This window comes from Diospyros lotus, chromosome 3, assembly GCF_014633365.1.
Source record: "Diospyros lotus cultivar Yz01 chromosome 3, ASM1463336v1, whole genome shotgun sequence".
NCBI classification, from domain to species: domain Eukaryota; kingdom Viridiplantae; phylum Streptophyta; class Magnoliopsida; order Ericales; family Ebenaceae; genus Diospyros; species Diospyros lotus.
Genome location: NC_068340.1, coordinates 4,967,020 through 4,983,204, shown reverse-complemented (window position 1 = coordinate 4,983,204; position 16,185 = coordinate 4,967,020). Strand labels below are relative to the sequence as shown.

General features: G+C 36.5%; 3 protein-coding genes across 6 annotated transcripts in view; all 3 read left to right on the top strand.

The window, feature by feature from the left end:
- The window catches only part of LOC127797078 (uncharacterized), a 34,680-nt gene extending 32,906 nt beyond the window's left edge, over window positions 1-1,774 (top strand). For both annotated transcript variants that reach the window (XM_052329591.1, XM_052329590.1), the window contains one exon: window positions 1,019-1,774. The gene's annotated coding sequence lies outside the window, so the exon portion shown is untranslated. The remainder of the gene's footprint in view (window positions 1-1,018) is intronic.
- A 371-nt stretch (window positions 1,775-2,145) lies between these two features.
- On the top strand, window positions 2,146-7,532 carry LOC127797077 (nucleobase-ascorbate transporter 7-like). Its single transcript, XM_052329589.1, has 14 exons — window positions 2,146-3,074; window positions 3,873-3,970; window positions 4,079-4,255; window positions 4,339-4,439; window positions 4,613-4,688; window positions 4,810-4,869; window positions 4,978-5,162; window positions 5,252-5,348; window positions 5,775-5,861; window positions 6,186-6,244; window positions 6,351-6,442; window positions 6,518-6,595; window positions 6,682-6,842; window positions 6,941-7,532. Exons 1-14 carry the CDS (start codon window positions 2,969-2,971, stop codon window positions 7,157-7,159), a joined length of 1,596 nt encoding a protein of 531 aa, XP_052185549.1. The 5' UTR covers window positions 2,146-2,968; the 3' UTR covers window positions 7,160-7,532.
- Window positions 7,533-13,451: 5,919 nt separating this feature from the next.
- Window positions 13,452-14,819, top strand: LOC127797798 (uncharacterized). 3 transcript variants are annotated; one of them, XM_052330940.1, is made up of 3 exons: window positions 13,452-14,110; window positions 14,219-14,358; window positions 14,427-14,819. In XM_052330940.1, the coding sequence occupies exons 1-3, from the start codon at window positions 13,849-13,851 to the stop codon at window positions 14,556-14,558; spliced, it is 534 nt and encodes a 177-aa protein (XP_052186900.1). In that variant the 5' UTR covers window positions 13,452-13,848; the 3' UTR covers window positions 14,559-14,819. The 3 variants fall into 3 exon arrangements, with proteins under 3 accessions (XP_052186900.1, XP_052186902.1, XP_052186901.1); XM_052330942.1 differs by having other exon boundaries at window positions 13,460-14,110; window positions 14,461-14,817; XM_052330941.1 differs by having other exon boundaries at window positions 13,476-14,110; window positions 14,219-14,364; window positions 14,461-14,814.
- The last annotated feature ends 1,366 nt before the right edge of the window (window positions 14,820-16,185 follow it).

Below are 16,185 nucleotides of genomic sequence, written 5' to 3'. Positions count from 1 at the left end.
CATGGTCGCGATATGCTAATTAGTAAAATAAAATTTATGCATTTAAAATTCATAAACTGAAAATCCAAATGAATAACTTCAATTAGCAATCAACTTACAATCCAGTCGCCTTTGTCCCTCACAGTCCAATCAAAATTTAAAGAGCTAGATAATAGAAGAGTGAAGGGTATGAAAACTTAATAGTCATGCAATCAAAATGTGGAAAAACAAAAGAATCATGAAATTGCTATGTCAATAAAATAAATCAAGAAGAAAATCCTTATTTTTAGTCTTTTGAGGTATTCATATAGGGGACATGTGTATCCTACGTGTCCCCTCCCATGTCCTCTTTAAAAATTTAAGAAAGTGTTCGGCACTCCACGTGGATGTATTTGACGTGTTGGCGTGTCTAACATGTTGATGACACCGATATGGCAGCCTCTAGGGGGTGTTTGTGCTTTATAGACACCTGCTCATGCTTGCCAAGGTGCAACCAACTCAACCTCTTTGGCTCATCCAGTAGTTAGGACAACTAGTTTGTGACATAGTGCCATGTTTCAAGGTAATTGTGTTTCACCAAGAACCTCAACCCATTATTTTTTGTTTTTGACTTTTACCTTCTCCATGGAATGTTCTTAGATCTTTGATGTGATTGAGAATCTATAGGAGTGTAACAGGACAAAATCAGGGATGAAGAGAATCAGTTGAGTACTGTATGGAGTTACTGGGACTTGAAAATGACCTAAATTGGCAATTTTCTATCTTTTTTATGTAGGACATCAAAGAACCCTCCTCGGCCATGTTCTTAATGATGATTGCAAGCTGTTAATTACCCTGAAGCGATTTATTTCACAGTTTGGTGCATGCCTTAGTTTGATTGTGGTGGTTTGCTGTTTGATGACATATCATGGAGGCCCTTATTGAATGTGAATTAGTATTGTGCATTCAAATTGCTGCCAATTTTGGTGACTTGAACAAGTTTGGTTTACATTAACTTGATCTCATTTTCCCAGTGCTTAACGTCCTGTGTTCATTGCAGATGTGACTTTTGCGGGACTTACTCGGCGTATTTATTTCTGGAAGTAGCTACCTGCCAGCCGACGGTGATACACCTTCTTGCCGACTTGATTTAGCTAGTAACTGAGGTCTTCAAGTTAGCGATTGTGCTAGTCTGAAAGTGCGCTGTCTCCCTGGCCTGTTTCTTATTGTAAAAATTCTAAGCACAATACTATTCAGAGCTGATCCCATGTTCCTGAGCAATAGGTTAGGTTCTTAGAAAAATTGGAATTGAAGACACTGTATATATCCAGCCATTGCTAACTCGGGGTCACCAGGACTGTCTTCCTTCTTTGCCACTTCCTTTGACTTTTGATTTAATCTGGCATCTTGGGTCCATGTCTGAGAAAAGCGATGGCTTGAAACTGCTGTGTGGACCCGAAATTGATTGAAATAGTCTGGGTTTAGCACACTAAGAATGAACGATCTGTTAAAACAACTTATGCATATACGTGGATGTGGACTATGGATTGTGGATTGTGGGGACAACTTTGATGGACGGTTCTGTTGGCATCGCAAAGCGATGATTCAGAAAGGTGAGACTTTGCACGAAAGGAATGTGGAAACATGCCACACTTGAGAACTTTCCTACGTATCATATCCATGCATATAATATATTTTTCTGGGTGGTTGAGATTTATTGTGACGGGTGGCCACTATGGGCTGCTGTATGCTTGCTATTGCTAATATTTAAGAAAGGTAATCGAGCGAGTGAGCTTCGTCTCTCCTTTTTCATTTCGATGATGGCTTTGCTTTTTGGTTTTTTTGGTCAGTTGAATCCGTCAAGTGGTTTAATTGAATGAAAGTAGCAAGCTCAATGACTAGTGACAAAAATACAACTCAGTATCAGTTGCCCATTATTTAAAACCTTGTCATTTATAAGCTTTTGCGTAAATGAATTGAACTTGACTATATTTTAGCAATTCTTCTTTATGTTGCTAAGTTCCGCTTTAACTTGAATAGATAGGTGCCTAAGTTGCAAACTCGAGCTGTCAATGATAACTGATTTTGAAAAGACAAACTTCCTGAGTAAAAATATATTCACGATGCATTCATAGCTTTGGTGTGTGTTATGGAGAGAGATGGATTTGGAGAGATCACCCAAGTGTGATGGTTGAAGCGATGGTGAGTTTAGAGGTTTTTAATTTGAGTCTCTTGAACTTTATATGTTCTTCTTAAGGCTCACGTGGTTTTTGATTATGGTAATTCTAGATTTAAATGAGGAATAAAAGGACTAATGGTTGATGCTAATATGATAACCAATGCGTAATGGATTACTGTTGAAATTCTTGAATAACACCTTAGGTGTGAGAAAACTTTTTAACTTTTAGCTCAAGTTGTAATATGCCTGGCCTTAATGGGAGAGGTGCGTGCCCAACAAGGTCTTAGATGGTGGTGTTTGCTCTCTTGAACTTAATCTTTACGCGAGAGCAGAGCATAAAGCAGGTTGTAGAACATGAAGAAGCCATCCCCAAAATAATAATCAAATTGGAACAATTTTTAGCTAAAGAGGATTCTCTGCTAGTAGCAGAGGCAAAGAGGGTTCTCACTTTCGGATTTCGCCTTTTACTTTTCTCCTCTTTCTGCTTCTTTTGGACTCTTCGCACTCCTTTATGCCTCCTTGGTTTCTTCTAATGCGTTTTGGCTCGTAATAGCCCACCATATGCCAAAACTTTTCTTTGCTTCAGGCGAAAGAAAAGAAGAGCCGAGAGGCTTCCTTCTGGCAATTGCTGCCTCCTCCACATTTTGATTTATAGTCATTAGCATGTGCATACCGAATTATAACATACTTTGAGTAAGCAAGAATCTTTTTTCTGGGTCTCAGTGAGGAGAAATCCTTAATACATATATGACTCAGAAATTTGGGGTTTGGGTACTGTTAACTATTTCATAGGAGTTGTAGTTTCAAGGTTGAGAGAGGAAAAGAAAGATCATGGCCGGAGCTGCACCGCCGCCCAAGCAAGAGGAGCTGCAGCCACATCCTGTCAAAGACCAGCTTCCCAACGTTTCCTACTGCATTACCAGTCCTCCTCCTTGGCGTGAGTTTCTCTCATTCTCTTCTTTTCTCTTTCCCTTTTTGCATATATTTCAGGTATTTTACGTGGATAGACACACACACACACACATCTGCACATCCCTTTCTGGAACACCTTGCTTTTCTAACTCTTATATGCATTTCTTCCATCTGAAAATCTTATTGGGAACTGATCCATCAAACCCTCTTGCTTTGTATTTCCCCCTGTTTTTAACCGTCTTATTGGCTTATACTTGCTTATGTGTTTATTCAATTCATTATCATCATCAACTCCCTCTTATGCTAACCAAATTAGGTTTGGTGGCATGACATTCATTCATGATGTTAACTGAATTCTGAAATTCATATTGACATTACAAATCCATGTAAAAGAACAATGTGAAAAATTTTTATGTTGATGTAACCCCTAACAAGGGTGTGATGAGATAATGTTCCTAATACTATCTTTATATGGAAAAGTTTTATAAGATGATGGTGAATGAAAATAATTGACAGTCATGTTCCACTACATAGTTGATAATGTGAAACCAACTTGTACAACATGGAAACACTACGTTTATGTGTATATTCAACGATTTGGAAAAAATTCTCCATTTTTAGTACCTCATTGAATTGTGTGCAGCCTGGAGAAAAACTATCTTGTCTTGCTTGGATATATTTTGTTGTGGCAGGCAGTGTTTTGTGTTTGCTATTTGATGTTTTCAACATATTTTTGTTTTGACCCATATCTTTATTCTTGGACCTACATTGCCTTTTTGTGTTAAAACGGTTGCCCTAAACTTGGATTTGTCTCTTAATGCAGCTGAGGCCATACTTCTCGGATTCCAACACTACCTTGTAATGCTAGGCACGACGGTTCTGATTCCTTCCAATCTTGTTCCCCAGATGGGAGGAGGAAATGTATGACTTCCAGCAATTATAATGAGAATTTTACAAGCAGTTGATATTTCTGTTTGCAATTGATATTCTTCATCAATCTAATTGGTAACCATTTGTTGGCCTTCTCAGGAAGAGAAAGCAAAAGTGATTCAGACACTGCTGTTTGTTGCTGGCTTGAACACATTCATGCAGACACTGTTTGGGACCAGATTACCTGCTGTGATTGGAGGGTCTTACACTTTTGTGCCTACTACACTTTCAATCATCTTGGCTGGTCGATATAGTGACATTTTAGATCCAGTGGAGGTTGTTTGATGAATCCCTCTAGCTTCTATTACTGCACTCTGTTATATTATGAAAATTGTTCACTTACTGCACTGTTCTTGCAGAAATTTAAGAGGATAATGCGAGGTATCCAGGGAGCCCTTATCGTTGCCTCTGCTCTTCAGATTATATTGGGATTTAGTGGCCTTTGGCGTAATGTTGCAAGGTTCGTTCAATACTTCCCACTGAAAATTTCAGTTACTTGTTAATTCAAAAGTTATATCTAAATTGGACAACAGAGAGATAAATAAATAAATAAATCTGTGCTATAGATTATTTGTGTTGTGGTTCTTGTAATTTCCTTTAAATTAATTTGGCTAATCATTTACACGCGTACAGGTTTTTGAGTCCACTATCTGCTGTCCCATTAGTAGCTCTGACTGGATTCGGGCTATATGAGTTTGGGTTTCCTCTGGTATGCATTCAGATTCCTTGTCAAATGGACTTTTTCAGTTACTAGAATCACTATTGGCCTGTTTTCTCTGCTTTATTGTATGTGTGATTTTTGGGTATTGATATTTGCATTGACTGTATAGCTTGCCAAATGTGTGGAGATTGGATTGCCCCAGATTATCTTTCTAGTCATCTTTTCACAGGTGATTGTCTTAATTTCTATTTGGTGTCCTGTAATGTCATCACAGTTTTTAACGAAACAGTTGATCTCTAGTCAGATTTGAGTCTCAAAAACTTCTGGTTTTTTGCAGTATATACCACATCTAATGAAGGGACAGGGGCATGTCTTTGACCGCTTTGCGGTTATATTCTCGGTTATTATTGTGTGGATCTATGCTCACCTACTGACTGTGTGTGGTGCATATAAGAACACCTCCACAAAAACTCAATTAAGCTGCCGAACAGATCGTGCTGGAATTATAGGTGCTGCTCCATGGTAATTCATTATTTCTCTTTAAACAGATTCAGAGATAGCATCTTTTGATGGTGGTGTACATCGTTCATAACTTGCATTAAAACATGCAGGATAGATGTCCCATATCCATTTCAGTGGGGAGCTCCCACATTTGATGCTGGAGAAGCTTTTGCTATGATGGCTGCTTCATTTGTTGCTCTCGTAGAGGTCCGTTGCGTTCACAAATTGAATCCAGAGCACATTATTGAATATAAGGATTTTTTTTCCTAAAGTCCTCTACTTCTTATCTTTTGATTTTCTATTTGTATCATCTACTTTGCATGCTGTCAATTTGGCGTCAGAATTTTACTTTTGTTCATCCATAGTCATATATGGCCACATATATGGGGTCATGGTACTCTCTTCTTCTCCTCTCTCAGACTATTTTAAGCACCGGTTTCCTCTCCAAAGATCCTTGTGCATATCCTTGTGTTTGTTGGGCGCTTCCTAAGTAAAATCATAATTTTCATTGTTTAGTACTTCAATTTGCTAGAATTCTGTTTAGGGCGGTTGATGCTGGCATTAGAGTGGATGGTTTGACATTTTGATCTGAATGATATAGGTGTTTCTTATATAATTTCCCTTTGTTAACAGTCAACTGGAGCCTTCATTGCTGTGTCGAGGTACGCCGGTGCAACTCCTCTGCCACCTTCTGTTCTCAGCCGTGGTGTTGGTTGGCAGGTAACTGGATTACTGCTTGCTCTTGCATCCAAAGGAAAAAGTTTATATCCTACAACTGGAATTCAAATATTAAAATTTTATTTTAACATTGGGTTATTGTAGATTGAATTTAAAGCTAATACTTGTATTAAAAATTTATAATCATATATGAGGTAGAGGTAGTTTTCCCCTTCAGCTAATTGCAGTGCATTCAGAGTTTAAAGTCCCCTTTTTTTCCTCACCAAAAGAACAAAAATTTTGTGGTTATAAGCGTGACTTGTTTTCGATTTCCTGGAGATTCTGATTTGTTTTCATTTTTTTTTTTTATCACATTCTTGGTCTAAGGGAGTCGGCATATTGTTCTCTGGAATGTTTGGAACTGGGAATGGTTCATCAGTATCCGTGTAAGATGCCTGTGGAGAACATCCTTAGAAACATCTTTCCGTCAATTTCTGTGGAAAATTCCTACATTAGATTTAACTCTTGAAGCTTGTTTGTTTCCTCCAACAGTGAAAATGCTGGTCTGCTGGCTTTGACACGTGTTGGCAGCAGAAGGGTGGTGCAGATATCTGCTGGCTTCATGATATTCTTCTCCATACTTGGTAACTGATTCATGTCCTAGGCACGCACAAAATTTAAGCAATTTTCTCTTCCAATACTAACACTTAGCATCTCAGGGAAATTTGGAGCTATTTTTGCTTCAATTCCGGCACCAATTGTTGCAGCCTTGTATTGCCTTTTCTTCGCTTATGTAGGTCAGTGTCATGAACCGTGATCTACTTTCTGATTGCTTCCCTTATTTTCTCTTCATCATTGATTAATTAAAGCTACACATGACCAGGAGCTGGAGGTCTTAGTTTCCTACAGTTCTGCAACTTAAACAGCTTCCGGACAAAGTTCATCCTAGGATTCTCAATGTTCATGGGTTTATCGATCCCACAGTATTTCAATGAGTATACGGCAGTGAATGGTTTCGGCCCTGTCCACACTGGAGCAAGATCGGTATCGCCATGAACCTAACCTATATAACTCTTACATTCAATAAAAATACTTTCTTCTTTCCTTTTCTCCTATCTAAGGCCATAATTTTCATTTGGCAGTTCAATGACATGATCAATGTGCCTTTCTCATCCGAGCCATTCGTTGCTGGCTTGTTGGCGCTACTTTTGGACGTCGCCTTGCACCGGAAAGACAACGTGACCAGGAAGGACAGGGGCATGTATTGGTGGGATAGGTTCCGGTCCTTCAGGACAGATACGAGAAGCGACGAATTCTACTCACTGCCCTTTAATCTCAACAAGTTCTTCCCATCAGTGTAGACCAGTTTTAGCGTTTGGTCAAGCCATGCTAGCAGCTAAGCTCCTTCATTGTCTTGTGCGTACACTTCTCCTGAACATTCACACCATCTCTTTCTGCTTCTTTTTGCGGCTTCCTGCTCAGTGACAAAGTGTAGTTTAGCACAGTGACGGCATCTTACTAATGTAATGTGGTTTTGGGTTAAACGCCACGGATTTGGTGCATTAGTTTGTAGTAATTCTGTTGCTTATTTCTGAACTTATAAAAAAAATTGAAAAATGCTATTTGTACTCCTTATGCTACACTTTCGATTACATAATGCAACTAAAATGATAAAAATACCCCACACCCAATGTGGTGAGACAAGGTTGTGAGGTATAAAGGGTATTTTAGTCATTTGCGCTTATGTATAACTTAAGGTGTAACTCTTGATATACAAGTAGTATGGTCTAAAAAAATTATGGGAGTCGATAGTCATTAATTAGATTGGGCCTTAACTGAGTCATGGCCCATTGGGTTTGACATAATTTTGCTAAATTGGGCATAGTGACCCAAAAGTTGGAAAAGATTCTTGGAACCTTCACTGTTCCGGTTTCTCCTTTTTCCAACCTCATTGTGGGTAAATCCTCATCAGTTAGCTTAATTTCCTTTTCTTTGAGTTAACTTTCCATTTCTTGACTTGAGACATTGAAAATGAGGAAAAAATAAAAAATAAAAAAAGTTGGTAAACTGGAAACGGGTTTTTGATTGGGCTTAATACTTTGTGAGGCCCATACCAGATCAGTTGGCCCAAGTCTAGTGTAACCTTAGAGAGAGATTTCACCAAAAGGGTCAGTCTAGCTACATTATCTCAATGCATGATGCTTTTCTTCCCATTATACAGTCATTAATAAGCCATATAATATACAACTGTTGTTGGTTTATCATTACATTAACGAATTTCATATATGATAATTTTAACATAAACATGACTAGAGAGTGAAAATTTGCAATATATGCTATTAGGAAATAGATTAGATAATTTATAACTATATATATAATTAAATGGTAATATTATTTGTATATGAAATTTTTATGCTCAAGAAATTATACATTTATTCACAAAATTATCAATTAAGTTTTTAGAATTATAAATACTTCAGTGTTTTACTACGTAAAGTGTTTATAATTTTCAAAAACTAATTGATATTTTGTGAGGAGATGCTATTATTTCTTTGTAAATGTACTACTAATTTTTTGAATGTATAAAAGAATGTACAGATTCTATGTATGAAATACCATTATTGATAAACTAAATATTACTGTTGATGTGTGTTACGGGCATTTTTTGGACTGCCTTGGGCTACTGACGAGGCTGCAGTGGGTTGAAAACGGTCTGATAATGAGGCCCGACCTCTCGAAGTCCAATAGGCCTAAGGTCGAAGCTATCTCTGCGAGGTCACATGATTGCTAAAACGCGAGTTTCGATTACGATAGCAAGTGAACTACTGGTGATATCTCTAGCTCATTGGTCAACCCGATCAGCTCGCAAAGAAGGCCATGAAGTAGAATAATCGGATTTGATGTTTACCTATCCTTATCCTAGGTTACACGGAAATAGAAATGGAAAACGTTTCCAATAGGAAACGGAAACGTAGAAACGGCATTTTTAAAAAAAAGTAGGAAACAGAAATGCGGGGTAAACTTTAAATTTTAAAAATATAAGAATTTTTTTATAAATATAATTTTTAATATAAAAAAAATATTCAAACATAAATTTTATAATGTATTAGAAATATATATATACTGTTAGCTTCACATATGTATATATATATATATATCTTCGTTGCAGACATTGTTAGGAAATGTATATACATATATATATACTGTTAGGAAGTATATGTTGCAGACACTATTAAGGGAAGGAGAAGAAGAAGGAGAAATCGCTGGGAGAAGGAGAAGAAGAAAATATGGGAAAAGAAGAAGAAAAAAGGGAAAAAGAAAGGAGAAAGCAGGAGAAGAAATTGCTGGAGAAGAAGGAGAAGAAATTGCTGGAAGAAGAAGAAGAAAAAGAAGAAGAAGAAAAGAGGGAAAAAGGAAAGAGGAAGCTGCTGTGTGAAATTGCTGGAAAAAGAAGAAGAAAATGAAGAAGAAAGAAGAAGAAAAGAAGGAAAAAGAAAGGAGGAAGCTGCTGCGTGAGTGCAACCTTGCTGGGTGGCTGGAAATGCGTTTCTGGCTAGAAACGCGTTTCCGGCTAGAAACGCTTTTTCGGTTATGTCTTTTAAATTTTGAAACGGCTTGAAATTATTTAAAAATTACACAAACGGCCTGAAAAATGTTTTGGGGCATTTTTCGCGTTTCCGAAACAGGAAACAGTTCAGAAACGCTGAAATGGCGCCTCCGAACCGTTTCCGTGCTTCACAGTCCTTATCTATAGAAACCAGTCCTCACATGGTGCGAAACTTTTACTCCATGTTTTATGGAGATAATGACATACTGTCTGTCTCTCACGATATGGCTCCACTACTTTGAATTTTGTGTAAATTATTAATATTTCACACTATAAATAAGAGGTCAAAAGCTATTGTACAGGCATGATAAAATATACATACTATTACTTTGTAAAAAGAATCAAATAACAGTCGTAAACTAGGCATCATTCTGGCCGAATCACGTAAAAAACTCTTGTGCATTGTTTGTTGATGGTGTTATTGTTCTCTTCCCCTCGTATTCGTGATTACTGGATTAGTACGAACCGACAAATCTCAATCAACCATTTTTGAACGTTGACAATATGGCTTTACAAAATTATCAAAATACTTCTCCATGGAAGCCAATTAATGCTTGCCACATATCTTATTCTCAAGCCTTGGGGAGGACATGTCTCATCTCTTTTGACCAAAATTTAGCTTCTAAAATAATACAATGTCAATTTCAAAAGGAAGACTCGAATTTAAATCTTGAAGGATTTGGGGTAGATACAGAGATTTTGATCCCCTGATCAGGTCTCTTTCGAAACCTGTGAGATACGAGCTCAAGGATTTTAGAGTCTATTCTGAGTACTTCGCATCTAGTCGTTCTATAAAATATAGGGATTTCCTCTTAGATACGATATCTGAATCAAGTTTACTTTCAACTTTTTCCTTTACAGAGTTATAGCCATTTTTCTTTTACTAAATTGAGAGACCTAGCCCTGCTTTATTCTCTTGTATAGGTGCAATTTCACTTCAGATTCGAAATTCCAAGACTGCGTGTTTTTTTCTTGTAGGTATAGTTTTCAAGATGCTGACTCTAAAATATAAATTCTGATATTAAAATCCCAATATGATGTGTGGTGATTAGTCGTAGAACCATATCATCGACTGTCAAAGTCATTTTATTATGATTTTTATATAAAAAATCCAAAGGACTTTCACTTTAGGGAACAAATGTACTGATAAAATAGCTACATGTCTCAATGTAGGCACAAAAAATTTAACCATTGTGACCTGTAAGTGTCTCCAATTCTTGAGGCAAGCCAGTCACCGAACTGATTTTGCCTTAATAATATCAGTGGCAAGGTGACCACCACCTCTTTCCCATCCAAATGTCCATTGCTGATTCATCTGAATCACAGACATGCTCCTTGACAAGCCAATAATTCAACAAAAAAGGGCGATTACATGTCTCCATTTGCACATAATTTGCATGCAAAAAGGATCAATCAGCGTCGCCAAACAGTGAAAAGCGAGCAAAAGTGGAGAAGCTTTTTTCATCGTGCATGCATTTGCAAAGTTTAGTGTTGGAAAGCAGACTCATTTGGCTGCTAAGATCCAAAATACTTTGAGCCTGCATAGTCCTAATTACAACTTTAGCACTTTAATGATCAAGGCCTGGAAATGCACATATTCATGTATATATTGAATCTCTATATGTTCTCCCCATCTTAAGGGCAATTTTTAGAAAGCTGGGAAAATATTAGTATATATATCAGACATGTATAAGATCATATTCTAATTAATTAGAGAGAAAATAACATATTTCTAGAAAGGAGATATTTTCCATATATTTTAATTTGTTTGGGAGGTAGGGCGATTACTGCAAAGATCAATTCTTGTTTATTAACTCACATATTTTTCATGCCATGCTAAGATGAAATGATGAATGGCCTTCTTTTTAAAGAGAGTCCCCACCAACATTTTGAAGAGACTGATTCTTTTTAGGTTAAAGCAAGGCCTATTTCCCCACTAGCTAGCAGAAATACAATTAATAGAGACGCTTCATTATCCAGTTAAAGGATTATTACATGGGCATGCTTATCTTGCACTATAAACAATAAACTGCTTCTTGATCATGTCACTTTAAAGTCTAATTAATAATGATTAATTTTTTGAAAACTCCCCTTTGAAGAAGCCAATGTGTCATATTGATAGATAGATACATATATATAAACAGCAGCAATAACAAAGAAGAAGTGTCGATATCCACTAGCTAGCTCAGTGCATCCTACAGAGGTAAACAAGGCTTTTGTTTAAGGAAATAGCACAAGAGTGGCCAGCCCACATCTTTGACTGTCATTAACGATATCCAAATTGAACTCCTAGCATATGGTTTTAACTGTTAACCTTCAATAATGGACATAAATGTGTTGCTGACATATATGATTAAAATATCCTAAGCTTCAAGACTGATGGTTCTATTCTTGAAGAATTAATGAACATTGTGAAGTGGGTAGTACTATGTTGTGTCGTTATATATCCATGAAAGCTAGCAGACATGGACGAAGATTAGTTTAAAACTTGCTACTGAGATTTGTGATTATTATTTCTGTCGTGTGTTAATTAGTGTCTTTGAACAAACAAGAAATTTTCTTTTTTTCCTCTTCAAAATGAAATTTCATAACCAAAGTGAGCTCCTGAAATTTGATGCCTTGAATCTTGTTCATCAACACAGCCCAGCAACTCTTCACTTCTCCCTTTCCCCTTGTCCTCCAGATTCTAAACAAGTTATATACATTAATCAAGATGTTAGCTCAAAACATTCTTTAAAATACTTTGTAGAAAACTTGTGTTTTTTGTAGCACAGGGGAAGAATGTGGAGAAACCAATTTCAAAACCATATCCCTTTCCCAAAAGAAACCAACAACAGAAAACCTAATTCAAAGATTGTCCAAAAACTTTGCTTTAGAACGTTCACATGACATGCAAAACCTAAAACTGTTGCCCAAACAAAGTACAGTATGTGAACAAAATGGGGTTAGAGCCTTTGAATTTAAGACCCTTTCTGCATTTAATATTAAAGGATGCCCCAGTCCACAGCCATAAGAAGTCAAGACCATTCATTTAATATGAATAGCTGTAGCCCCCTACAAGAGTCATTTTTGAACGAGGAATAGCCAGTCCATCAAATTTAATTAATATTTGAAGCCATCATTCCCAACACCTCACATGGCTAGCATAGACCGACATTAATGAGATTAGGGTCTTTCTCCAAATCGGGCAAATCTGATTTGGAGCTCAAATAGTTTAATTAAGGTTGATCAGATTTACAAGACTCAAAACGTTAGTGAGATTACTTCCTTTCTTTAATTCGCTTTTCTCACCATCTTAGTTTAGAAATAAATTTTTATTTTTTTTCAGAGCTCGAACTGTCTAGCTCCGACACCACGCGGGCTCATAAGTTATTAGGTTACTTATAAAATATAGATTTGTCCAGATAAAATCTTAGTGGATCAAATTTAGTTTTGTTTATCTTGTCATAATATTCATAAACTCCACCATCAAGTGATTTATGTGGTTACCAGTAAAAGGTGACAGACATGGTTAAATATATATATAGCTATTAATAGTTAATGATGAATATTTGATGCAAGAATTTCCTAACGCAAGATGATTAGAACAATTATATACGCTGAAGTTGTCTTACTCTTTTAGCCCTCAATGCAAATGGTATTTTTCAACTTCCCAAGTTCTTATGGAATATTTGGGAGAATGTTCCAATGCTTGGACTGCCAAAAATTTAATCTTTCACAAACCTAACATTATAAATTAAGCTCAAATACTTGGCCGGACTAAAAAAAGACAAAAAAAGAAAAAAGAAAAAATAAAAAAATAAAACTAGTTTTGGGCTCTAAAATAATTTGGTTATATCAATTTGTCAACGGATTATATATTTTCTGGATAATGATTAACCTTACTGAGAATTTTTTTGCATAACTTGCCAAGAAGAAAAGATAAAGAGAAGGCCAAGCATGGCCACATGGATACAACTACTAAGTCTAGAATTTGGGCCAAACAGGATAAGGTGGCAATGGAATCTCTCACATCCACACGCTTTGCTTAGTAATTTATACAACTAATGAGATCACTAAGATAAACAAGATCTCAAGCTTGCTTAGTTTAAGCCTTGACCTCGACGACAACGCCCTTTGCTGCCTTACCAAGTGGCAATCTCACCAGCATCTAGGGAACGATGCCGGCGCCCGGTCAGGGTGGTTCATGATGTAATTTATATATATAAGTGCGTGTGTGTGTGTGTGTATATTATGCACATTTTCCACATATATTATGTTCATTATTGCCATGCCTATCATATAGTACAAATGATTTATTTAAGTGATATCATATAATGCAAGTTGAATGCCTGTGTGATATAAAATGAGCCACCTAAATTTGTTTGAGTGAGAGACCCCCTTTTACCATTGGCTAGAAACAGACTTCTTCTTCTTCTTCTTCTTCTTCTTCTTCTTCTAGAGATGGGAAATTGCCAGGCGGTTGATGCTGCCGCTTTGGTGATACAACATCCTGATGGGAAGATAGAGAGGATGTACTGGGCAGTGAGTGCTAGTGAGGTGATGAAGATGAATCCTGGCCACTATGTTTCTCTCATAATACCATTGCCAGTTTCCGGGGAGGAGAGTGCAGACGAGAAGACGGTTCGATTCACCCGCGTCAAGCTTCTCAGGCCAAGCGACACTCTTGTTCTTGGCAGGGCTTACAGACTAGTCACATCTCAAGGTTGGTTGGTTGGTTTGGCCTTCTCTAATTTTGTCATGTTTGGGTTGAAATCTTGTTTTGAATGTTAGTGAAGGTTCTGAGCGGTTTCCTCTGGTTGGTTGTTAATAGAGGTTATGAAGGTGTTGAGAGCTAAGAAGTATGCAAAAATGAAGAAGAACCAGGCTGATCACTCAGGCGAAGAAATGGATCCAGAGAAGCAGCCTGTGGCCGGAGAAGCAGGGAAGTCTCCGTTGGAGAAAGCCAGCCAGGTAAAGGTAAAACTCCCTCCCAATTAATGCTTCCAAGCTGCTCACAGTTAATCATCGTGATCTGTCAGTCGGCTTACAATCAATCATGCTGGAAACTTGCAGCCAATCAGAGATGTGAGGCACCGGCAGAGGCCAGGATCCACAAATTTGGCTGCACTGAGGTCGAAATCATGGCGGCCTTCTTTGCAGAGTATTTCTGAGAGTACAAGCTAATGGTGGCTTAGAAAACCTGGTAACAGAAACAGGGAATCCATGTTCTATGGGAGTGGCTGTTCTAATCAATATCAATACCCATCTGTATAGCTAAAAGAGCAATGGTCAATGGATAACAACACTTTTTTCTCTCATTTTAGCAAGATCCATCCCATTAGTGCAATTTTTTTGATGCTTGTCAAGTATGATGTGAAAGCTCCTCCTCCATGCTATATATGATTTCCAATCCTGCTCAAGATCATTTCTTTCGTCATCCTTTGCATAAAAATCTCACCAAGTAAAAAACACAATCACGATGGCTCGGCCGAATTTACAAAAGTGTTTTCTGTAAGGATAGAATTTTCTTTTAGAGCCCATATACCACACACATTGCTTCATCTTATGATGGAGTTCGGGTATCGTGCCATTCAAAGGTACAAATCCAGGAGATTGGCAGGACTTGGGTTGGAACTAATTAACATGCATGCACAGAAAAGTTAAAAGCCAGCTTGATAAAAGCTGTCTGGATGACATCGACCGACCTTTCTTTAAGAAATATCTGCCCATTTTCCACAAAATCATATGAAAATTGAGAGCAAGGTGGCTGTTGTACACACCTCCTGTTACCAGTTCAATCAGAGTGTCAGGGGGATTAAGCTATGGGAAACAATTACCACCCTCCCATAGTCACATAAATGCAGGAAAAAAAAAGGAAGGAAGAAAATGACAGAGTTTTGCTGCAAAAGGAAGATGCACCTTCGCCCTTTTCATCTCCATTATGGGTTTCACTAAAATAGAAGTGTCTTTTTCACAAGAATGAGCTCTTCTAATTTGCTTTCATCTAATTAGACGCCATCCTTAATCTTTTTCATTTTGTGCTTTTTACGACAATTTAAAGTTTTTTTAAGACGATTTAGAGTTTCACTTCAAGCATTACAAAAAAATCAACATTTAGCGGTGGTTTTTTTTTGCATTTAGCAGCGATTTTTAACTGCCATTAAGTATTTTAGCGGTGGTTTTCAAAACTAAAATTTTATATATTAAAATGTTTTTAAATTTATTTTTATTTTTTTAAATTATATTTTTAATGAATTTTGCTATTAATTTAAATGTAATTTTATATTTATTTAATTTTTAATTATTTTCTTGAGCAAAATTTAATTTTTTAATGAAAATAATGAATTTTAATATTTCAGATTTTTATTTAATTTTAATTTTAATTTTTTTAATTTTTCAATTTTTTAATGAATTATTTTATTTTATTTTTATTTTTAAATTATTTAATTTTTTTTAAATTTAGCGGCAGTTTCTCAAAAATCGCCGCAAAATTTATTTTCTTTTGAATTTTGTGGTGGTTTTTGAAAACCGAAGCAAATGTTAATTTAATTTTAATTTTAAATTATTTAATTTTTTTTAAATTTAGCGACGATTTTTTAAAAATCGCTGCTAAATTTATTTATTTTTTAATTTTGCTGCGATTTTTGAAAATCGTCGAGAAAAAGAATTTAATTTATATTTATTTTTTTAAATTTAGCGACGATTTTTTAAAAACGCCACAAAATACCATATTTTGCGGCGATTTTTAGAACCAGCCGCAAAAAAACTACTGTAAAAAATCAATTTTTTTGTAGTAAA

Excerpts from the sequence above, each read along its gene's own strand:
- LOC127797077 (XM_052329589.1), top strand. The coding sequence starts at position 2,969 with ATGGCCGGAGCTGCACCGCCGCCCAAGCAAGAGGAGCTGCAGCCACAT. Across the intron at positions 4,689-4,809 it reads ATGAGTTTGGGTTTCCTCTG|CTTGCCAAATGTGTGGAGAT; the intron begins GTATGCATTCAG and ends TTGACTGTATAG. Across the intron at positions 5,862-6,185 it reads GCCGTGGTGTTGGTTGGCAG|GGAGTCGGCATATTGTTCTC; the intron begins GTAACTGGATTA and ends TCTTGGTCTAAG.
- LOC127797798 (XM_052330940.1), top strand. The coding sequence starts at position 13,849 with ATGGGAAATTGCCAGGCGGTTGATGCTGCCGCTTTGGTGATACAACAT. Across the intron at positions 14,111-14,218 it reads CAGACTAGTCACATCTCAAG|AGGTTATGAAGGTGTTGAGA; the intron begins GTTGGTTGGTTG and ends GGTTGTTAATAG. Across the intron at positions 14,359-14,426 it reads CGTTGGAGAAAGCCAGCCAG|TCGGCTTACAATCAATCATG; the intron begins GTAAAGGTAAAA and ends GTGATCTGTCAG.